Source organism: Chenopodium album, chromosome 22, assembly GCF_948465745.1.
Source record: "Chenopodium album chromosome 22, dcCheAlbu1.1, whole genome shotgun sequence".
Classification (NCBI taxonomy): Eukaryota; Viridiplantae; Streptophyta; class Magnoliopsida; order Caryophyllales; family Amaranthaceae; genus Chenopodium; species Chenopodium album.
In genome coordinates, this window is record NC_137855.1 from 39,842,346 (window position 1) to 39,865,563 (window position 23,218).

General features: G+C 35.9%; 3 protein-coding genes across 3 annotated transcripts; 2 read left to right on the forward strand and 1 right to left on the reverse strand.

Moving 5' to 3' along the window:
* The first annotated feature begins 80 nt into the window (after positions 1–80).
* Positions 81–7,750, forward strand: LOC145605402 (uncharacterized). The gene is made up of 6 exons (XM_081661445.1): positions 81–756; positions 3,354–3,465; positions 3,547–3,718; positions 3,802–4,208; positions 6,106–6,237; positions 7,410–7,750. Exons 1-5 carry the CDS (start codon positions 278–280, stop codon positions 6,226–6,228), a joined length of 1,293 nt encoding a protein of 430 aa, XP_081517571.1. The 5' UTR covers positions 81–277; the 3' UTR covers positions 6,229–6,237; positions 7,410–7,750.
* Positions 7,751–8,226: 476 nt separating this feature from the next.
* LOC145604441 (sodium/hydrogen exchanger 4-like) lies at positions 8,227–12,392 on the reverse strand. Its single transcript, XM_081660331.1, has 14 exons — positions 12,210–12,392; positions 11,268–11,386; positions 11,095–11,192; positions 10,949–11,008; positions 10,803–10,849; positions 10,520–10,708; positions 10,323–10,369; positions 10,167–10,233; positions 9,825–9,925; positions 9,567–9,668; positions 9,093–9,246; positions 8,941–9,003; positions 8,743–8,826; positions 8,227–8,557 (listed from the first exon to the last, which is right to left on the reverse strand). Exons 1-14 carry the CDS (start codon positions 12,390–12,392, stop codon positions 8,294–8,296), a joined length of 1,578 nt encoding a protein of 525 aa, XP_081516457.1. The 3' UTR covers positions 8,227–8,293.
* A 1,348-nt stretch (positions 12,393–13,740) lies between these two features.
* Positions 13,741–20,394, forward strand: LOC145605495 (GTP-binding protein BRASSINAZOLE INSENSITIVE PALE GREEN 2, chloroplastic-like). Its single transcript, XM_081661558.1, has 3 exons — positions 13,741–15,197; positions 19,212–19,379; positions 19,907–20,394. The coding sequence occupies exons 1-3, from the start codon at positions 13,938–13,940 to the stop codon at positions 20,249–20,251; spliced, it is 1,773 nt and encodes a 590-aa protein (XP_081517684.1). The 5' UTR covers positions 13,741–13,937; the 3' UTR covers positions 20,252–20,394.
* Positions 20,395–23,218: the final 2,824 nt, after the last annotated feature.

Consider the following 23,218-nt stretch of genomic DNA (forward strand, 5'->3'; position numbering starts at 1 on the left):
TTAGATAATGTCATAAACCAAAAAAAAGGGGCAATTTTGTCATTTTCAACAAATAAAAATCGAATAAAGTGCTACCCTTCTCTCTCTCTCCTCTCCCTTCCCCTCTCACAGAAAACCAACAGAAGAGAGAGAAAGACACTTTCATACCAGAAAACCAACTTTCAGACTGTGTGAGTGAGTGGATTCTGTCCGTTTTTTTCTGTTAGAGAGAGAAAACAATTTTAATTTTAATTATTATTTTCCCCAAAAAAATTATTATCCAAAAATACAAAAAACAATGGTGTCTGACCAAGAAATAGCAGAAGGTTTAGAAGCTTTGTTTCGTGAAACTAACCCTAATTCCTTCACTTCCCTAAATGAAGTTATTCATCGATTGCAATCAAAATTAGGGTTTGATCTTTCCTCCAAAATCGATTTCATTCGTGCTCATATTAGCTTCCTTTTTAGTACTCCTCAATCGGCGATTCCGCCGCCGTCGTCGGCGCCGGCGACGGTTTCTCCGGTCGTCATTTCTCGGCCTCATCCCCAGAATTTGAATGTAAACCCTAACCCTAACCCTAATAATAGTAACCCTAATGTTGTTCATCCTCAAATTAATGTGAATGTTGTTCATCCTCAACATCGGGTTTTTCATCACCCTCCTCCTCCTTCTGCTCAGTCGTACTTCCCAAGGGGCCCCACTGAAATCAGTTTTGCTCAGCCTGGAAGTGGGACTGTTGTTTCTGAGTCTCTCTCCTCACCAACTGCTAAAGAGAGGTTTGTTTTTATTTATTTTTTATTTATTTATCTAAAATTAATGATTTAATATTTAGGGCATTTTACAATTTGGGGGTTTTTGGAACGTGGGTCACTTTGGAAATGTGTTAAAAATTTGAAAAGAGCTGAGTGTTTGAAATTTGTAGGGTTAGTTTTTACATCTTTTGCAGTTAATTAGTTGTTTTTCTGCTTCTTTACTTTAGGCAAGTATTTTGAAGTAAGTTTGATATCTTGTGTGATGGGTCTTGTAGCAATATGTTGCTGTGTATGGCTTATGAAGAATTCTGCCTTTAGGGTGAATGGGGGATTTCTTGTGTTGTTGCGTTTTTGGTAAAGTTTTGATCTTGATCGTTGTAGCTAGATTTAGTTGATGAAATGAACGGTTTTGAGATATTTTTGGTCCTTGATTGCATACTATTTACTTATTTAGTCATTGGGGAATGTTGGAGAGTAGAAATCGAATGGATGACAAAGAGATATGCAAGAGAACTTTAAAGTTTGGGACTTATGGCTTTTTATTTACTCGTTTAGGTTACATGTGTGGTGCTTTGGAGTCATGACATTCTGTGAAGCTTTGTGAGGTTTAAATAGGACCAGAGTGTATAGAATTGAGTTATGTAGTATGCTTAGTAGTTAGGTCATAGTACCTGTCCAAGTGTCATGGCGAAGGCCTATTTTGGGTAGTTGGGCTGTTTGTTAAGATTGCAATGAAAAACATACAGAATCTGAATGTATAGGAAGATAAAGGTTTCATCAGTTGGGATTAATGATGGTGAGAGGTGAAGAAACCTCAGTGTAGGGTGCGTATGTGCTATGTAACGAACCTTATACTTTTGTGATCTAAAATATACAGAATCTGAATGACTTGAATGTGTATCTTTTTTTTTTATCTAATATGAATATTGGCATAGATTTTGTTTGATGTTTTAATCGTTATTAGGATACTACCAAATCAAGGGGCATTTGGTTGTGTATGGTGAATCTCCTACTCTTGTCATCTTGTGATCTAAGATAAATCAAATGACTCGATAATTAATATCTTTTCTTGTATAATATGACTATTGGCATAGATTTTGTTTTAATAGTGATTAGGAATTTACCAAATTAGGGGCATTTGGGTGTGTATGTGGTGACCTATGTTATATGGACACGACATTTATGCCATCATAACTTGACCGACACGGACCCGGGTATGAAATCCAACTTTATGACTGATACGCCATTTGGTTGTTGGGTATGGCGATGTTTGTCGAAGAAGAGGAGTCAAGGTTATCATGGTGGCCATGAATGAAGCTTGGAGAGGGGGGTGGGGGAAGAAGGGTTTTCTATATGTATATATATGTATATGTATATATGTATATATATATGTATATTTCTTTTTTTTTCATATGTAAGTCAACAAGAACTTGAAAGGCATGTGTTGTGGGTTGTTTTAGTAGTGTAATATTTGATGTAAAATTAAATTTAATTTTGCCTTCCTAGCAAGATTTTATAAACCTTTGATTGAAGATTCTCCTAATTGTATTGCCATATACCGTTTACCATACCCATGTCCAAAGTTAAGATAGTGTTTGCGTATCCTAATTTTTTGAAAATGATATATCGGACACTCGGATCAGTACCCATATCGGATATTCTTTCTGGTGTCCACGTAACATAGGTGGTGAATCTCCGTGATCTAAGATAAGCCGAATGGCTCGAAAGTGTATATCTTTTCTTGTATAATATGATTATTGGCATAGATTGATGCCTTAGTGTGAATAGGAAACTACCATATTAGGGGGCAAATAGTTGGTATGATACCATATTGGTATCAAGTATGCTTTTAGAATGATTAAAATTTATACTTCAAACCCAATGGGTTTAGGAACCTTTTGGGACCTTTGTTTGGGTGTGTGTGTGTGGGGGGGGGGGGGGGGACGTTGGTATGACTCATGCCAATCATCTAGGTATGGAAATAAAAGTTTGTGTTCATTTCTATACATAACCCAAACACATGGTATTAAGAATCAAGCTCAAATCCCATACCTTCTGTATTTATTTCTTCCTTTTAACTTGTCATGAATGCTTTGAATGTCAGGAATCCTACGGTTTGATTCCGTTATTTGTTCATCTTTTTTATTGTGATTGGCCGCTTTATATGACATTTGGCAATTATGGATATTATCTACTCCTATCAGGTTATCTATTAGAGTACCTTTCAACTGCAATTTGTCTTTGCCACTGTGGCTTTGCGTGTTTCACCAAAGTATACACAGGCTAATGCAAGTTTAACACCTTATTTCTGAAAGTGATATGTTGTATTTCCATTTACTAAATTTATAATTTTGTTTTAATTTTTTTTGAAAATTACACAGTTATTCTGGCAAGACATCCGGTCTCCGGGTCTTGTATTTTCAAATATTCGGTCTTTGGCCTGTTTCGTTCTGGTCTGGTCTGGGTTTGTACCAGTGAATAACCCTATTTAAGATATCAATCTGTCCCTTTTATATTGTTTGCCACCTCTATGCTTCTCTTTTTTTGTTATGGAAATATTTTTTACTTTTCTATTGCTGGGATTTGAACTAACATGTGTTATAATTTCACCTCTATTGTAGTACCCAAAGTCGACCAAAACGAAGAGGAGGCCCAGGAGGGCTGAATAAACTTTGTGGTGTTTCACCTCAGCTTCAGGCAATTGTTGGCCAACCAGCCTTGCCTAGGACAGAGGTTTAGCTCCTTTATTTGCTCTTTCTTTCTTCTCTCTATATCTATTCTTCCTCGGTTATTCAATTTATGTATCTGGTGCAGATTGTGAAGCAGCTCTGGGCCTATATAAGGAAGAATAATCTCCAAGATCCAAGTAATAAAAGAAAGATAATTTGCAATGATGAGCTACGGTTGGTATTTGAAGTTGACTGTACAGATATGTTTCAGATGAACAAACTGCTGTCAAAACATATTGTTCCTCTTGACCCAACAAGTATGAATAGTTTTGTATAAAAAAAAAAACTCTCATATCTGCTTTCTATGTTGCCTTTTGAGCCTATGTTTTGATGGCTGCAGAGGTTCCAGAACAACCATCCAAGAAAGCAAAGGTTGAAGAAGCTGAAGTTCCGAGCACTGATCCTGCTGCCCCTGATACAGCTGCTGCTCCTGCTGTCTCTGCCGCTCCTGTTACCCCCGCTGTCTCTGCTGCCCCTGTTACCCCTGCTGTCTCTGCTGCCCCTGTTACCCCCGCTGTCTCTGCTGCCCCTGTTACCCCCGATGTCTCTGCTGCCTCGGTTACCCCCGCTGTCTCTGCCGCTCATGTTACCCCTGCTGCCATTGCTCCTCCTGCTGCAACTGTTCCTCCTGCTCCTATTGTGATCTCTGAGGCACTGGCAAAATTCTTCAGTACGAGTGAGAAGGAGATGCCTCAATCTGAGGTGTATAAGCGTATTGAAGAGTACATCAAGGCACAAGGCTTGGAGGTGGGTGAACATTTGTTTTAGACTGCTTTTGTCTAATTATATGTACAATTTATGCTTGGTAAAATTCCTGAAAGCTTTTGGTGGTTCTGTACTTCTTGAAATGTTTTGATCACTGTTGTTGGTTTGGGATAAGTGAAAAATATATTGAAGAGGTATGACTTAGTAATTGAATGTGCTGACAAGTCTGTCCTGTGAAGTGCTTTTTTACTTGTGGAATATTCTCATGTCCTTGATGACATTGCTTAAGATATTGGATTGGATAGTGTACTTACACGGTGTATTAGCTAAAAAAAAGGATAGTTGGATAAAATCTTCAAATCCCACTGACGAGGTCCTACCAAAGTGCCCTAGCTAAGTAGCTAGTTCTGATTTTTAATTAGTGACACTGACGAGTAGGGCTTTCATGTTCTCTGCTAATAGGTCTTTTGTTGAACTTGATCTTGTTTGCCTGAGTTCTTAGTAATATCCTAATTTGTGGTTGCTTTTCAAATGAGACTGACCCCACATAATCTTCACTTATGGATTCATGTTGCCAGAATGGCCATGGATAGGTTGATTCCTGATTAGTGTGAGTTCTTTTTATGGTGACCATGTGCAAGGAACTAAGGACAGTGAGGCTGCCAAGACTGCATTTTTTACAGTGAAGATGACCATTTAAGTCTGATGTCATGGAGCTTAGTTGGCTCTAATGATCATGGATCTTACTTTGCCCATGCTGATTGTCAATTATTTTATTCAATTGCAGGGGGCAACGCTGTTTAGGACAGCAGTGCACTGTAAACCTGTGATGGGTGACATTATTTCAGGAATGTTGTGGACCTTGTGGCAGGGGATTTCATGATCTGGGTAACTGCTGATCATGTTGCAGTAAACCCTAATTTAAGAGCCTGTATTGTAAAGGTGGAAGTGTTTAAAGGTCTGTTGTTGAGAATTAAGGGTAAAGGGAGTTTTTCATGGCTCATGGAGTCATTGGGGAGTATGAAGCAGGAGAAAAAAGTTGATAGTGAGTTAGTGATGATGGCCTAAGTGTAGAAAGAGGTTTTGGGGGAAAGGGAAGGTTTAAGGTTTTATATCTCAAAGGAAGTGGTGTGGTGACTTTTGGTGCCTCCTAGCATGGGAATTATAATCAATTCATAGCACAACTTGTCTTTTCATACTGTGGTTGAGCCATGAATGGCACAAGGTTATATATATATATATATATATATATATATATATATGTTTAAATTTCCGGTTTAGAGGCTTATCTGGTTGTGTTGCCATTTTCTATTTGGTTGTTGTAAATTCTGTGCAGCCTGTGTTTTCTTGGTTCTGGCTGCTATTTTCTTATGCATATGACTTGCCTTTTCCCTGTAGATTTAAACTATGGTCCTTTTTTTGGAGTTTTACTGCTGTTGGAGTAGTTGCTGTTTTGCATTGCATTTTATGGGGTTTTCGTTTTGAGTTTTTGGTTGTGGTATTGGTAAATAGTTTCTGTATGGAGGCAATGGCCTTTTATGTGTTGTTATAGAGCATAAACTGTGTGCTTCACAGTGCCTATGTCTAGATGAATCAAATTAAGGATGGACAGAATGGATTGGAATGTAGTGATAGCGAAGAAAGATGGATTCAGTTCATCTAACATCCAACCTAGATTCCTATCTCTGTAGGTATTCTGCATTGTGCAGCTTAAGTGCCTGTTTTCCCTAAGTACAGGACTACTTGATCTTCTTGCATCCTCACAGCCTCACCTTTATAATGCATTTCACTTTTTTTGATGATGATTAGGAGTTTCTATGAATTAGATCTATTTGCATGTTGGATTTTTTTTCTTCTTATTTTTTTATATTTTAATTTTTTTTAGGACGAGATCATATTTGGGATTACTCACTCTGTTGTGATTTTATTATTTTTCCAGGATCCTTTAAATTCGATGGTCATATGTGATACAAAACTTCAAGAACTGTTGGGATGTGAGAGCATTCCTGCTCCTGGGATTCGTGAAGCTTTGGCTCGTAATCATCTTTTCCAGCGAGCATGATGTAAAATGGTTAGTATCAATTACTACTTTCTTATTTGGGGTATGTTTTAAGTAAAAGCAAACATTGATCTGAATGTTTATGATACTGGGTGTTGTTTGATATGAAATTGATAACGACTTATATGTATCTGGATCAAGCTAAATATTCTATTCATAACTATCTTTAAAAATTAGTTCATCTTTATGGTTCGCTAGCTAGCATTTGCATGATTACTGGGTAACTTTTATGAGCAACGAGTCTCCTGTTATGTCTTTTGTTTGGCATGTAATACCTGAGATGAATTATACAACACATTTCATTGGCTATGATAATCATCTTTTTCATATAACTATTTATCAGGTTTTATTAACCTTTTTTTTAAATTTTTTTTTTTTTTTTTTTTAATATTATGGTATTCTTTAAAATTTTCTACATAAAGGACTATCCATCCTTTAAATTGAATATGTGGCCAAAAGACAGTTCATTTATGAAACAAAATTTAAATTTTAACAAGTGTTAAACTAATATACTACCTCCGGTCCATTTTACTCGCAACAAAGGGGTATTATTTGTGAGACATAAAATATTCCTTTGTTGCAAGTAAATTGAACTGAAAATAGTATTAAAAAACAAATGTTATTGTATAATACATTATTGGATTCATTATAATGTATACTTTCATAATATCAATTTTCATATAATTTTAGTAACATATGATGAGATAAATTAATGGTCAAAGTCGTGTCTCGGCATGCGTGTTTGGTTAAAATGTTACATTTATTAAAACACGGAGGGAGTATAATTGAATGTGTTTATTCACATATTTCTGTTTACTTTTGTGAATCTTTATATTCTCTGTTAGTAATGTGTGGCTCAAAAACCTTGACATATCCAACCCAAAATTGAAATGTTAGATTTAGATAAAGTGTTGGATACGGGTGTTATAGATAAAATGACGAGTTGGGATTGGTATATGATGTAAAAGCAATGTGTGCCACACTGTTACGCTGACAGCCGCACAGACTTGAAAGACTCAGTTTAATCTGTTTAACACAAGAACGAGTTGGTTTAACAGGATTTTTATTTGCTGTTATAAAATTTGTAGTTTCTGAAGTGTTACTGTAGTTTGGTCTTCTGTGCATCTTACTTCATTTTCACTTACATATGAATGCCATTTACATAATGATGTTGTTGCTTGCAGGTGTTGATTTAATGGCCATCTAACTGACATGGTTGGATGTGTTCTAGGCAAATAGTAGTCTGAGCGATCTATCTGGACAGTATGTAAGTTATGCGTAGGAAGATGACTGTAATTAGGTGCAGGGTATGATGTAGGTAAGTAAATCCAAAGTTAGGGCTGGGACTCAAAATCCGCTGTTTATTTGTTATTCTGTAGAGATGCACTTCGACTATGATGAAGTTCTCTAACCAGTAGGGATTCATAGATCTTATGACTTAGAAAGCTTTGTACAAGATAGTAGTGATTACTTGCCTGTCTTATGAACATTTTATTTATTAATGCTAGGCTTTTAATGTTGCAAAGTGTAACGCTTTTTCTTATATAGTTTGCAGGATCTTTACATTTATATAGTTATGTCCTTGTGTGTTGTCGTGTATTGCGGAAGGTAATCAAAATTCGGAAATAAAATCAAAACGTTGGTTTGTGAAAGTTAAGCATCATATTGAGACCTTTATCATATTCGAAAAAACATTATAACTCAGTACTCCCATATGAATATATACATATGATTTATGGCAGTGATGTAGAAGAATGAAAAAAACATTTATTAATCATTGTTAAACTTTGGTTAACTAGCCCACCAAGGGCAAGCAATCAACGGGTTAACCTTTGTTCTTAGGACTGTATTTGCCCCACGCACCATGTCCACCCGAAATCGTTTCACTGGACAAGGCAAAATACTCTCACCTCACCTCACCTCACCTCAGCCGCAATGCAGGTTCATCAAAAGCCTGAAGGAAATAAAGACATGTTTCTCACACGACTATCTTGACTGCAATTGCTCGATCAGAATCTGAAGCTCGGACTAGCTTCCAATTGTAAATCAGCGAAGATGCTGTTTCCTCTCACCTTCGCTGGTTGTTACTTGGCCCGCCAAAGAATGGTCTCATATAAGCATCATCAAACTTTCTCCAGTATGAATGTATAGTGTGAATGGGTCTTTCAAACAGCATTGATAGACTGTCCTTAGCCCGACTCAGATTTGTAGCAGTAGATTCGTCCATTGAAAGCATCGGTAGGGTGAGATCATCTTTGGGAGATTTAGGCTCTTGTATGGGAGAATGCGGGACTAGATAAATTACGAGCGGCTTTGTTAGAAATCCAAAGACCTGCGTACGCAAAGAAAAACTTGATTAAGATATATTTTTCTTCCCCGTTATGTTTTATAATTTTTTTCCCCGCGGTTTCCCAAATAGAATTTGCAAGAGAAAAAATTGACATGTAGAATTCATAACGAAAGTTACTGAAGCACAATGCAAATTGTGGTAAAAGTCAATCAAAGAATATGGCTTACCAGTGTAGTAAAGAGTACAACAATCACGGTGGTGGTAACCATTGTAGCATTGATTGTATCCATTGTTACACCGGAGTATGTAAACTTCAAACATAATAAAAGTTTACAGTAATCAGCAAAGTTTATCAGAAAGCAATTGAATATGAGTGCTTAAGTTAGTAAGGATACGAACTGAACAAGCATAGGATAAACACGAACCTGTTTAAATGCTAAAGCAATTGAAACAGCGCCTCTCATAAGTCCAGCCCACCATATAATTACCTACACAGCAGGGAGGTGAACTAATAAAGCCTGAACAAGTTTTTAAATACAAACTAAGAATCTAGCTACTTAACAAGTATCTGAATTACCTGCTTTTTAAATGTAATGGATGATCTTCTTCCGGATATCTCTTTCTCTCGATTCATGCGATTTGACAAAGCGGATAGAGGAAACACAAAAGCAGCACGAGCAAGTAATATGAGAAATATGATGGTACCGTAGATGCCCAACAATGTCCAAATGCTGCAGGTAACAATGATATATTGGAATCAGGAACTCCTAGTTGATACTTGGGATTGGATCATAAACTATTCCAAAATACGATTATATATCCAATGCATAAATATTCTGATTATTGAGAGTGATATATCATTACTCAAAAACATCGAATAACATTGTCCAAGCAGAATAATTGATGCATTAATTTCATGAGCAAACTAAAACAAGGAATCATATAGCTCATGTACATGATCAAAACAAGCTAGAACCAGATGTATTTGGTAGCAGTATCAATCGAGTTTATTAGTTTGAGTTGCATTAGATAAAGAAGTTGTCGTATGTACCTCAGCTTGGTCATTTTCCATTTCTCCATATCAAAAACATCCATACCCACGTAAAGGAAAATGAAGGTCTCGGCAATGAATGACATGGTTGCAAATATGTGCCTGCAAAAGTTTGAGAAAAGTGACAGTAACACCAACACAATCACGTAGAATTCTCTTTCGATTTTCTCTTAAGTGCGGAACTTTTAGGGGGGAAGGAACTTAAGCACATAATCATATCGAATGCAATACTATTTAGCTGAAATTTGTTCTGTCTACCTTGTTGTAATTCTTGAATTTTCTGTAATATTATACCACGCATAATGTGACATTACGATACCACAGAAGAAGACAGTCAGAATTCCACTCAGCTCTGCTAGCTGCAAATTAAAAGCCAAAATGAAACACAGAAGATTGAGCATAAAGCTTTAATGATATACATTTATAAGGTAGTAAGCTAGTAACTAAAGAAAACAGATTAGCATAATATGATATATGCATGTTTAGTAGTGAAATGGAAAGGAACAAGTTATAAAACGATTAACAAGACATGAGCAATTGCTGTAGAATCATGCATAATAACCAACAAACTCGCAACTTTGAACAAAAATATACACTTGCCTCTGCCAATGTGTAGGAAAGATATGCCATCAAAGTCATTAGGGCAATTTCACGATCTGTGGAGTGTCTGTAAAGAGATGAATGACATACTTTTAACTCGACAGTCCACCAGACTTAAATTATGGTATGAAATGGTTTTTAGCTCAGAACACTTACCTACCGAAATACAATGCTTTAAGAGCATATGCAGTCAGAAGCCCTGTCTGCAAGAATAGAAGAAAATTTCTGAATTGAAATGATCGAGTAGCTAGAGTTGTCTACTTTGAGAGTGAGTACTATAGGTTGAACCTTAATGTTCGAATACAAAAACAAAGGAGATATTTAAGAAAGTGTTTCTAGTTGTTTAAACTTACACCAATCCCCAATGCAGTGCTCGAGAAGAAAAGATAGAGAAAACTTCCAAGAACATGTGTCCAATCACCAACTTTTTTCACATTGAGCTTTTGAATTGCATTGAAGAGAACAACTGATGTTGCATCGTTTACAACCCCTTCCCCAAAAACTAAGCTGTACAGCAGAGGAGTATCGTCTTGATTAAGAACCTTCAAACAATAAAAACTTATTAGAACTGATGTTTATGAAAATTTACATCCATCACACTTGAAAGGCGCTACATTGATCAATGTAAGTACTGACCTGAAGTGTGCACACAGTGTCAGTAGACGAGAAAATAGTCCCAATAGCTGAATTTAAGGTACAAAAAACAAAATGATAAGTGAGTTAACGTAAAAGATCACTGGAAATTAAGCATGTCACGGACTAAAAAGGAACAGAAAGCTAACCGAGATAGTCTCGTGCTGTTAGCCCAGCAAATCCAACTTTAGGAAGCAGCCACCAGCTACCTAACAGACGAAAACATGCAGGAATGACTTAATGAAAAATTCATTTTCAGGCCAAATGCAAAGGCATAAGAGGGTCTGCATATTACCAAGAGAAATGATGGTCGTTGAGATAAACACACCAATTACACCGAAAAGCATAATTGTCAAGAAGTTTTGGAAAAACTGTTTCTTCTTGACTTGAAACCTGAGTCAAGTACAAGTGAATGTAGTTATCTATATTATCGATGAAGTCAAGTGCACTGACTGAATGATTACATACCCTGCATTGAAGATGATCGGCGGAAGGAGATAGATGAAGAATAGTTCTTCATCAAACCGTAAAATGTGAGAGTTAGTTCCCTTGCTTATGAACAATATAATCATTCCAGTCAAGCATCCCTAAATCGAAGCAAAAAAATTCATAAATATACTTGAAAAACATGCTTGATTATATGAAAAATTGCAAAGAATGTACCTATATAATGTTTTGGTGTATTAAAACAAATCAACTAACAAATGACAATATAAACATCAATCTAACAAACTTAAGATAGTCATTGGAACAAAAGGTTTACTACTCCTAGGAGTCATGTATGTTACATTGTTGCTCCAAATGAATATATACCATATAACACGAACACGATTGTTATCACATATAATAATGTATTGTTACGTGTATATAACATGTTCGGTTCACTTCTTGTTCATATTTAGTCATACTTATTAAAATCACCATACACAAATTTACATTCACCACATTCCACTTCCTAGTTCCTAACATATAATGTATCTACATAATAAATACCATAATAATAATGTTTTCTTTATGTGTACATAGCATGTTGGTTCATTTCTATTTCATTCAAATTTAGTCGTATTCATTTTGAGCACCATACACAAATATACATTCACAACATTCCACTTTCTAGTTCCTAACATACATAAGCTAGTGTAAATATGAAACATTCAAATGTTCATTCTTTTACCCTATATTACTCGGACTCGGGTACCCATGTCCGAAACAATAGTGAAACATAACAACTACATACCCACATACATACAAATTTGTCAAGGATGATCAAAACGACCCATTTTCTACTCCTACCCAACAAATAACAAATTTTACTTATAATATGTACAAAGTATATACCAAATAAGTTTTTATGATGATTTAAAAAAATTGTAACAAATAACAAAATGAATATAGGAGTAATTATATTACAATGACAATGGCAGTGATAGATTCATTGAGCCAACGATTTTCTTCAAGCAAATGACCAATCACCAAACAAAAGCAAAGAACAGCCACAAAAACTGATATGGGCACTACTTGTGCATGCCCACTTTCACCCATATTTGCTATTTCCACTCCTTTTTCCCATAACACATCCATTAAAAACACCATTTTTTCCTATTATTTGGAGATTTTTTTTAGATTAATTGAATGTATGTGTGCAAAAAATATAGGAGATAATAGTGTATTGTTAAAGGTAGAGAAGAGCGAAATTCAAGCACTATAATGACATCTGGACTTTGGACCGTGTGATATTGTGTTACGTGGTATTTCTATGAGAGGTGTTTATTGTCATTTTCTGGTTTCATTTGCCTACTTTTGTAGGTTTTTATTGATCTCTTGGATGTAATCCTAAATTTCATGTTCCAATTTTCAATGTTTATCTTTGTTTATGGTTTAGGTCAAGGTTACCAAGAGGGTAGGCCCAATCCATTGAATTCGAAAAGATTTACTCGGGTTCGGTTTAATATAGTGGTTCATCTGAACTTCACTTATCTTATTGATTGAACTTATCTTATTTGAATTTATCCAAACTTATTCACTTATCAAAAAGTGAGTTACCTACATAAAATTATTATATGTTATTAGAATTTACTCATTTCTTATCTTTAGACCTCTAATAAGTAAAAATAAAATAAGGAGAAAATTAATACTACAGAAATATTTATGTATTCATTTTGATAATTGATTCTAAGTTATAAATGACCTCAACTTTTGCACCAAAAAAAAAAAAAAATGATCTCAACTTAAGGAAATTAATACCACATGGACACATAATGCATCTTCATCCGAATTTGCATGAGAATCTTACAAAAAGTATATATATATATATACTCAACAAATATAATTTGATTTTTAATACTACTTAATCAAATACTATCATAAAATTTTTATGGATGATATTTGCATGGTGTTGAGTCCACATGGTTGTCTAGGCTCGTTTGGCACAAATCGTGCAACAAACTAAAAATGAGAGAGCTCTCTAAACATAACAAGACTCATATGCTCACATAGTCACATTATTAGGAAGTGTCATGCCCTCATGTCACTTTTGCCTAACTATCTATAGTGTTAAGACGTGTTCAATCTGTTCATCATATTTTACATAAATAAGCCCACAATTAGACACAACTAACAAAAAAAAAAAACAATCGTGTTTTACTTGCCTATTACCTACATGGTCTCGTGGCTTTTGAGTCATGACTAGAAATGTCAAAATCTGACCCGATTTGAAATTGAATCGAAAAATATCCGATTTAGATTTCAACTTGCACGAACACAATAAATTAGTATAACTAAAGTTTGAAATTATACTCGACCCGAGTTCACCAAACCCGACTGAAACATTCAAATTGACACATCCGACAACACCCAAAAAAAAATTAAATTTGAACCACTGACCCATTCGGCTATTTTGAGTTTTGACCCCAAAAATTCCATTTTGCAACAGTCCTAAGACTCCTAACCTGCATTACATGTTACCCACACTCCACAGCATCAGCCACCAAGTCACCAACGCCGCCTGCAACCACCCAACACAAACACAAGCATTACTCTTCTACAAAGAGTAAAATTTCTGCCATGAAAACTTAGATTATTACAAAGAAAAAGGTCTGATTTTTTTAGTTGCTACTTTGTATCTTCATTTGCAGCAAAATGTTAGCTCGAAATTACTGTCCATCAAAAAAGCTTAAACGTTTGATTTCTGTTTATCTCTTCAATTCATCTCACCAATTTATTTCAAAGTTTTCATCTTGTTGTTCATGTAATTCTGTAGCAAGTGTAGCAGTTCATAGAACAAACCCCTGTTTTAAAAACCCTGTTCTTCAATTTCTGCCATGTTCTTCATTTGCATTGCAGATTGTAAAACTTTATTCGTCAAGTTCTGTGCAAAACCCATCTCTGAAATTGATTAGAGAAGGTAATTTTGATGAAATTGCATCTCAAACGCTGCAAATTTGCCCTGGTTGTGGTGTTCATATGCAGAATTTAGACCCTAATTTGCCTGGATTTTATGTTACGCCTGCTACGAAAAACCCTGATTACAAATTGCCAATTAATCGAAAATTTGTCCTTGATGAACCTGAGGCATCCGATTCCCTCAAAAGGGGTGTTCTTAATGAGTTTGAAGAGACCCAAAACCCTCCCTTAAACCCTAATTTATGTGAAAAACCTGTTGTTTGTGCTAGGTGTCATTCTTTAAGACATTATGGTAAGGTTAAGGATGTTAGTTTGGAAAACTTACTGCCAGATTTTGATTTTGATCATACTGTTGGTAGGAAGCTGGCTACTGCCTCAGGGGGTAGGTCTGTAGTTTTAATGGTAGTTGATGCTGGTGATTTTGACGGGACGTTCCCGAAAAAGGTTGCTAAGCTGGTTTCAGCTACTATTGAGGAGAATTTAATGGCATGGAAGGAAGGGAAGTCAGGGAATGTTCCTAGAATGGTGTTGGTGTTGTCTAAGCTTGATTTGTTACCGAGCTCGTTGTCCCCTACTCGGTTGGAGCATTGGATTAGGCAACGGGCTCGGGAGGGTGGGGCAAATAAGTTGACTAGTGTGCATATGGTTAGTGCAGTGAGAGATTGGGGTGTAAAGAATTTGATAGATGATGTGGTGAGATTGGTTGGGCCAAGAGGAAATGTATGGGCAATAGGAGCTCAAAATGCTGGGAAATCTACATTGATCAATGCAATAGGAAAGCATGTAACTGGGAAGGTAGCACCTATAACTGAGGCACCTGTACCTGGGACTACATTGGGGATTATAAGATTGGAAGGAATCTTTTCTGGGAAGGCAAAGTTGCTTGATACACCGGGGCTTCTTCATCCGCATCATATAGCTACTAGGCTGACAAGGGAAGAACAGAAGCTCGTGCAGATCAACAAGGAGCTGAAGCCGAGGACTTACAGGATTAAGGTGAGTTTTTGCTGTAAAACTTATGCAGTTAATCATTTGTTGTGTGTTATTTCCATTTTACAGCATCAATGATAAATATAGTGGCCACTGAGCATGTATTTTCTATGTCTTGCATAAATTTGGTGATGATGGTGAATGGGTTATTTTTATAGTGTACATCTGCCTTGCACAAACTTTATAACAAGAAAGGTAGAAAGCTGACTTTGACATTTTTTTCCGGTTTGTTTAGATACAAGTTGGTAGTGTGACTAGTATCCATACTTAATGACCAGGCTAGTTTATGCAACTAATGTTAAAAGTTAAAACAAAACAATTAAAATAGGAAGTGATTATGGTAGGACAAACTGTTAGTAGAATAATATGGCATATTTTTTAAAAAAAATAAAAATAAAATTATATAAAGTAGTGTTGTGCTGATTGGCCATGTTAATGAAATGCTTGTGATTTATGTGTTATACTATTAACTCAGAAACAGATTAACCCAAAGACATGGCATTGTTGATATAAGAATGCCAAGTATTTTGAAAATTCTACTGCTTTGAAATTTTTGTTTTGTAGGGACAGTACCCAAAACATATTACTCATCAAAGTGAATATATTTGTAGATCTTAGATGCAGCAACTCAGCAAGTGCCACCAACATAGAGAAATCTCCTTTTCTTATGTTATCTCTTTTTGTCAAGTTCAAAGTATGTAAACCATATCTAATTAGCTCAAAACATGAAAGACCTTCAAACCATTTCATAGATCTTCATTAAGTAATTTATACCTTGTAAAATTCCATTTGTCTACTCTACATAGTGCTCTTGTGTCTAGTTGATGGTGCAGCAGTGCTTAGGATTTAGATATTTGAAGACCACCCCATGATAGAGAAATAGAGAAGCTTGTGACTTTTTGGCTTTATAGTATATGGTTGTGAAGGAATCTAGGGTGTAGATAGAATAATATTCAGGCTAAGCACCATCCTATCAAAATTTCTCCTATAACCCATCCTTTATTTCAGCCTTCACAAATCTCAGCTTTTGACCAGCTCTGTTGAGAAATAAAGTGTCGATGTCCGTATGTTGAACTCCTTTTCCTCCTGGTAATCCTAATATTGATCTCCTCTCAAGGGTTTAGGAGTGATTTTCATGAATCCCTTCGTGATAGGAAGAGTTTTTCTTACTCTAGCAATTGCACATCCTATTTCCTCAACAGCATCTCCTTCTAGATCTTGTAGGCGCATAATGCCTGACCTTCAATTTGTGAGCTAGGTATTCCATATTTGATAATCTTATTTGGAGTTCACATTCTGAGTAAATTGCAGTCTTAATGGTTTGTAGTCTTAATGGTTTGTATGATTAACCTTCTTATTCTAATTCATCCAGTCAAATTTCTCCTTACAATTATTCTTAGTTCACTGAACAAAATCCTCTTCTGTCAAGCCTTGGTTGGTGCTCTTACTTCTTTGACTGTCATTGTTGGTGCATTTTAGCATGTCCTCCAGAAAGGAGTTTATACCAGCTGAAATCAGTGTTTTTGCTGCAATGTTTCTTACTAATTTCTTCTTATGAGGAAACTATTTCTGCCTTAATATTGGTGGTATTCTTGTAATACAGAAGGAAAAATCGATCAATAAGAAAGGAAATTGTTATCTAGGTCACATGATTTATTATTATTGATATACTACACATTATACTAAATCCCTGAGCTGCTCTGGACACGAAAAGATATATAGAAAATTGTACAAGCGAATGACCCTACTGACTTTGAGTCAGAACCATATAAACTGTTAGCTATATATTAAGCACACCGCTTTATAGATTTTCTGCAGTTTGCTGAGTATAATTTTCTGAAAGGATATGTTAGACTTCCTCCCATCCATCTTCTCCCTTCCACTCCTATTTTTCCTATTTTCTGAAAGTTTTCTCATGGAAAATCGAAAAATGATCTTCATCAAAACATTTGGAGTCTAAGAGGAGATGAATCATCTAGCTGTACTTGAGCATCAATGCCAATCCTGGAGGAGTAGAATTTTATGCACTTTTTACTATTATGTGTCAAACCATCACAAACCTAGTCTGAGACATGGGAGCGTGAGTTACTTCATGGATAGCTTCTCTGGGATATACTTTGTATAAGTGTTCTTCAGCCAGTTCATTAACTCAATCCCCTGAGATACTTGCAAGGTGGTCTGTTGGAACTATGGGAATAAGTGTGGAAGGCAGTTAAAGAATATGTTTTGAGATGTATACTAATCTTTTAGGAGCTGTAAATCGCCCTGAATTTTCATTCATATACTTGGGCTTTAATAGCAATTTTACAGCCATTTACCAGTATTTAATACATGCACTAAAGAGTAGACTCGTTTGATTCATACATATAAGATTCGTTTATTATTTTTTTTTTTACTTTGCTCTCTGCACAATTCCTATTATTTTACAACTAATGCATCAATCAATCAATCAAATAATCAAAGCCTTAATCCCATAAGGCTTTGATTGAAATTCAAGAACGCAAAAGATCTCATCTGTCATCAAAACTCTTCAGCAATCAGCATTCTAGTTACAGGTTACAATCTTACATCCTTTAAGGGTCATTTGTGAAGGGGCTATCCCATCCTTAAAATCTGCACTTTGTTTGGGGTATCACCAAAAAAACTGATTGCCTGCTCATCAAAGGATGATGACCTACTCGTTGTGATGGTGTCAAAAGAGTATGAGATAGAAAAGCAAATGGGTTTTTTGATGATGTATACATGTGCATTATTTTTTGAAAAGCCATTCTTTGGGTTTTTATATGTCAGATGGGTTATACCTTCCAAACTACCCCATAATTAACTTCCTCTTCTCAGGAGAGTGTTTTTTTTTTTGGAATGTCCAATTTCTTCTGCACTTGAAGCATTTCCATCTCAGATTAAGCTAGCAATCTTCTTTGATTCAATATGGACCCTAAATCAGAGTTCAGTTTTGGGTTGCACCTTGCAGTGGATTGATAACCATTTAATTCTGAGTCATTCATTATGACAGATTGCTCTTCATAGTCTTTCTTGATGCGGCTATGTTTACATAGGAAGTAAATGGGGTGTGTTATTGTCTTAGCATGCCACCAAGAAAGCAAATATTGTTGATTTTGGTTCCTGTAGTGTCTAGTACTTTTCTTCCCATTTATTATTTTTGGCTGTAAAATATGAGTGAATTCTTAGCTACATTTTGTTGTATATTTTTTCTCCATTTATACAAATGTAAAATTGTCTTGTAGCTCAGGAGTTGTATACCTGTGATGTAGAAGAGTAGAAGCAAAAGTAGATCACAAATGAAACGAAGGAAGTGTTGTATGATTGACACGTACAAGCATTACTGATTTATTACAGTGTAACATAATTACTACGAATTCTATGAATGCACAAATGATGGGATATCAATTTGTAACAAACTTATCGCTGCTATTGGATTTGTGTCACTTATATCTATTTTGTTGATCTTTCATTGCACGCACTGCCATATGATGCTGTAAATGGCTGACTGTTAGTCTGTTATGTCTTGTAAACCAAGGAATATTGTAATGAACTAACTTAGGGGAGGGTATTATGGGTAGTTTTAGTATGTTAGTAGCCATCAAATGCAGTATGGGTATTTTAGTAATATTAGTTTGCTAGGTTGATTGTCCTTAGTATAAATAGTTAGAGAGGAGTAGAAGAAAGGCAGGCAGAAATTTGGTGAGAACCTTTTGGAGAGTTATGGCCTAAAGCCATTATTGGAGAGTTGTGAGCTAAACTCACTATCGAAGATTGATAGCCTTAAGCTATTAAATTATCGTTTGTAACCCTTCTACCATTATCAATCAATTTAAAGCTTTCACCTTTATTAATTTGCTAGTTAAAATCAGAAATTTGTGCTGTTATATTGATTTCTACTGGGTGACCGAACTCATTCCATTACAAATATATAAAAAAAATGCATAATAAGTATGCGAGTGTCATGAGTCATGTGCAAGTCTATGTGCCTCATTTAATAATATTTTTTTGTCTCTGCAGGTTGGTCATACAATTCACATAGCTGGGATTGCAAGGCTAGATGTTGAAGAATTGGCTGCGGACTCTGTTTATGTTACTGTATGGGCTTCCCCTCTTTTACCATTGCATATGGGAAAAACAGAAAATGCTGATAGAATGCTAACAGATCATTTTGGTCGACAGTTACAGGTACATATGCTTATTTCTTTATGCATAATGTTGTAGTATATTAGTCTATGATTGGTAATTAAATTATTTATTAGTCTATGATTGATAGCCTTAAGCTATTAACAGTGTAAAAATGAAGCAAACTTTTAACTTTATCTGACGCGACGGAAAATATATTTAGCAGACTGTAGGATCCGAGCTAAATAAATTATAAGTGCATCCTTGGGTTTTGGCATTGGGTACTTGTTGTGCTGGAAGTTGTCTATTTGAAGTCATCTAATTTCATATCAAATGCAATGCTAGGAGAATACAAGCGCGACTTAACATACCAATATACCATCAATTTTTGCTTTTGCATGTTAGCTCTTAAGATACTTTAAAGTTTAAACATCCTACTTCTTCACAGCATAAATCTATGCTTAGTTTCTGGTATAGTCCATTTTTGTACCATAAACTTTATTTTCAAACCTGTCATCTGTTTTCCAATTATTTCTGTGTTATGCTTCTGCGTGAGATCTTTATACCTTCTACGTGTGCCCTTGCTTCAGCCACCAATAGGAGAGGATCGTTATAAAGAGCTTGGTAGCTGGGTGAAACGGGATTTTCAAATAAGAGGAAATAGTTGGGATTCAAGTGCTGTTGATATTGCAGTTGCTGGTGTGGGCTGGTTTGCCATTTGCATCAAAGGGGAGGCAACCATCAGCGCTTGGACTTACGATGGAGTTGATGTTGTTCTCCGAAATTCCCTTCTTCCTCATAGAGCACAACAGTTTGAAGTTGCCGGCTTTAGTGTCTCAAAACTTGTTGCCGAGGCAGACAAAACTTCCAACAAACTGAAAAATCAAGTGAAAGAGGGGAAAAGAAAAAAAGCCTGCTCTAATCTCAAATCCTAAAATTGTATAATTTTTTGAAAAAATTAGGAGTAAACAAATTGAGAATTATTGTGACTTGATGTCTATTGACTCCATTCCTTATCCCCTTTCCTTTATCCATGCTTATGAATATAAATAATAAAGGTTATTTTTTTTTTAGGGAAAGTAAATAAGGTTATTTGGTTTAATATAACGCGTTTATAAATTATTAGTATATTACTCATTAAATTTGGACCTATCTTTCATACTTTTTTTTGTTTTTGATGGAAAATTAGATAGGCATTACATTAAAGATCGAATTCCGCGTGAGTTATAATTGAGAAAAAGAGTCGATACAAACAAATTCCAAACAACCCCATGTATCCCACATTCCTGCCTAGCAACCAAGTAGGCTACACTCCGCTGCAGTATTACCACCCCTATTTACATGAGAAATTTTTAATACGAGTAGAAAAATTTGTGTAAAACTACCTTAAAGATAGGTTGTTTTGTGAAAAAGTACCCATTTTTAAAAATTTGTTTAGAACTATCCGTAAGTTGGCATACGTTTATCCAGCACTAACCAATAATGTTTTCCGTCCAAATTAAACATTAGTGGGGTCCACTTCTTCTCTTTCCCATCCAATTAGTGGGGTCCAAATTAAACATTGGGCTAAATTTGTTTGTTGGACAATATAGGAATTTTAATTTCCTAAAAAGTCATTTCCCTAACTTTGTTTCAGTTCAAATCAAATATAATACAAAATGTCAAATGTATATGCTTCCTGAAATTTCACGCATGAATCCTGATGCACATGGTACAAGTAATATACTACCTCCGCTTCTTATTACTCGCAACAAATTCCTTTTTTGGAAGGTTCACATTACTCGCAACAACTTACTTTCTTTCCTTTTATGGTAGGTTTTTTCTTATAAATTTACCATTTCACCCTTACTTATTTTATAACTCACAACATTAGTACTCCTAATCTAATTTTGTTTAATTTAACTCTACTTACTTAACTTAACAATTCCCACCAAATTTAACCCCATTCTTTTAAATTAACCACAACCCAACTACCTTCAATGAATCTACATTCAATTGTGGTTGAAGGCATTGAATGGGGGTTCTTGAATTTTCCAGAAAAATCCCCCTATGAACCCTATTCGTTCATATTCTCTCTCTCTCTCTCTCTCGCTCTCTATCTCCCTCTCTCTCTCTCTCTATCTCCCTCTCTCTCTCTCTCATCAATCGTCTTTCTCCTCTGTCTTCACTCTCTGGTTTTACTCTTTCTCTCTCTTCGTTTCCTCGTCTTTGCTTCACTAATCCTATGTTTTCACCTTCAAAAATGGGTTCGTCGACTGCTGAGTCCCCAGATCTACGCTGCAACGAGTCCCTTTCTTCAAACAGCAAAGGTTCTTCTCCTGCTCCTGGTGTGACTCGATATATTCCTCGGAGAGGATGTGGGATGCTGAAGCCCGTTCACCGTGCTTCTATAATTGCTAGACGAAGGATTCGAGGAGCCAAGCTTGTTGAGTACATTTCTAGTGATGACGAGGAGGAGAACCCTAAGCCTTCTGCATCAAAAGCCCCTTCTCCCAGTCTTCCGGTGATAGATCTGGTTGATTCACCCCCTAAAAGGAACCGTCCCATGGTTGCGGTACTTCCTACCCCTACTGATGTGGCTCCTGATGCTAGATCTGATACTGGAGATTCTAGATCTGTGGAGCTAACTGTTGAGGAGGTCCTTAGGCCACCTCCATCCCATTCTATGATGGGTAGGTCTGGGGCTGAGCCTAGTTCCGGGGTCAAGAGGGTCAGATCTGGGCTTCTAGAAGGACAGGAGTCCCTCATTGTAAAACTTTGTCTGCTGCTGTTCTTGTGCATAAAGATGATGCATGTGAAAGAAATCATCATCAAAGAAATCATCCATGAGTCCTTTTTTTTCAGATTAGGTGAAGGTGATGATATGGCGGCTGTGGCTTTTTTTTTGCGATCTTCAATGGAGCTTGATTTCTGTACATATGATGCTGCTGATGGAATTAACACAGCTTTTGGAAATTAGGATTAATTTGATTATGTAGGAAGATGTAATTTGTAGGGCTGCCTGTATTTTGCTAACTAATTGTTGGTGTTTTAACAATACTGTGATACTGAAAATATCCCCCCCCCCCCTACTTATCCCATTCTCAAAACAGTTTGCTTAAAAATATGGGGTAAGTTGGATGGGAGACCTCTTTATATAATGAGGTCTTTTTGTTTGAAATCAATGACAAATTTGAAGTTGGGGATAAGTTTGAATTTTCGTGGAAAGGGGAAGGATGGAAAAAAAAAGGAGCCAAAAAATTTGGAGCCTTTTGGAATAAATCAGAAAAATAGAGTGGGAAATCCCCACTCAAAAAGATTCCTTCCCTCACTTTCTCTCTCATGCACATGGACCACTTCCCTTTCCCTCCCTTTTAACTCCCCTAATACTTTACCCCTCCCCTCAATTAATCCCCCTTCAATCTTTTGCCTCGGCCTCCGCATTCTTATACTTTGTTGCGAGTAATAAGAAGCGAAGGTAGTAAAATATATAGCGTAAATGGTGATTAACTAAGAACAAAATTTATCTAAGTTTTGCTAAATTAATTACACAACATATTCTCAAACATCATTAAGTACAATTCAAGTTGAAAATTAATTTATTTACATCGGTAACAACTCAAAAATTAAAAACAAACCATAAAAACAAATTTGGGGGAGTGTTAGACGAAGAACGGTTATTTTTTATCCACCATGACATTATCTTCAACTTCTTTGCCCGCTGGTGTATTAGCCATTTCGGGTCATCATCAAATTTGTTGTGGTAATCTCAGGGCCGTTTCTGAGATTTCGGAGGCCCAGGGCGAACTAATATATTGGGGCCCTATAAACATAAGTGCATAACAATAATTTTGTTTAATACTTGTATATAAAGAAAAATTCTTCTTAACACGAGTATTTTGAACAAATTGTCTAATTTAATT

What these genes read in the sequence shown, in the direction of transcription:
- LOC145605402 (XM_081661445.1), top strand. Translation starts at nt 278, where the DNA reads ATGGTGTCTGACCAAGAAATAGCAGAAGGTTTAGAAGCTTTGTTTCGT. An exon ending in CAGCCTTGCCTAGGACAGAG is followed by an intron (nt 3,466 to 3,546) that starts GTTTAGCTCCTT and finishes TATCTGGTGCAG; the next exon opens with ATTGTGAAGCAGCTCTGGGC. An exon ending in TCAAGGCACAAGGCTTGGAG is followed by an intron (nt 4,209 to 6,105) that starts GTGGGTGAACAT and finishes TTATTTTTCCAG; the next exon opens with GATCCTTTAAATTCGATGGT.
- LOC145604441 (XM_081660331.1), bottom strand. Translation starts at nt 12,392, where the DNA reads ATGGTGTTTTTAATGGATGTGTTATGGGAAAAAGGAGTGGAAATAGCA. An exon ending in AACAGCACGAGACTATCTCG is followed by an intron (nt 10,850 to 10,948) that starts GTTAGCTTTCTG and finishes CCTTAAATTCAG; the next exon opens with CTATTGGGACTATTTTCTCG. An exon ending in TGGAAAATGACCAAGCTGAG is followed by an intron (nt 9,247 to 9,566) that starts GTACATACGACA and finishes TGTTACCTGCAG; the next exon opens with CATTTGGACATTGTTGGGCA.
- LOC145605495 (XM_081661558.1), top strand. Translation starts at nt 13,938, where the DNA reads ATGTTAGCTCGAAATTACTGTCCATCAAAAAAGCTTAAACGTTTGATT. An exon ending in CGAGGACTTACAGGATTAAG is followed by an intron (nt 15,198 to 19,211) that starts GTGAGTTTTTGC and finishes TTGTCTCTGCAG; the next exon opens with GTTGGTCATACAATTCACAT. An exon ending in ATTTTGGTCGACAGTTACAG is followed by an intron (nt 19,380 to 19,906) that starts GTACATATGCTT and finishes CCCTTGCTTCAG; the next exon opens with CCACCAATAGGAGAGGATCG.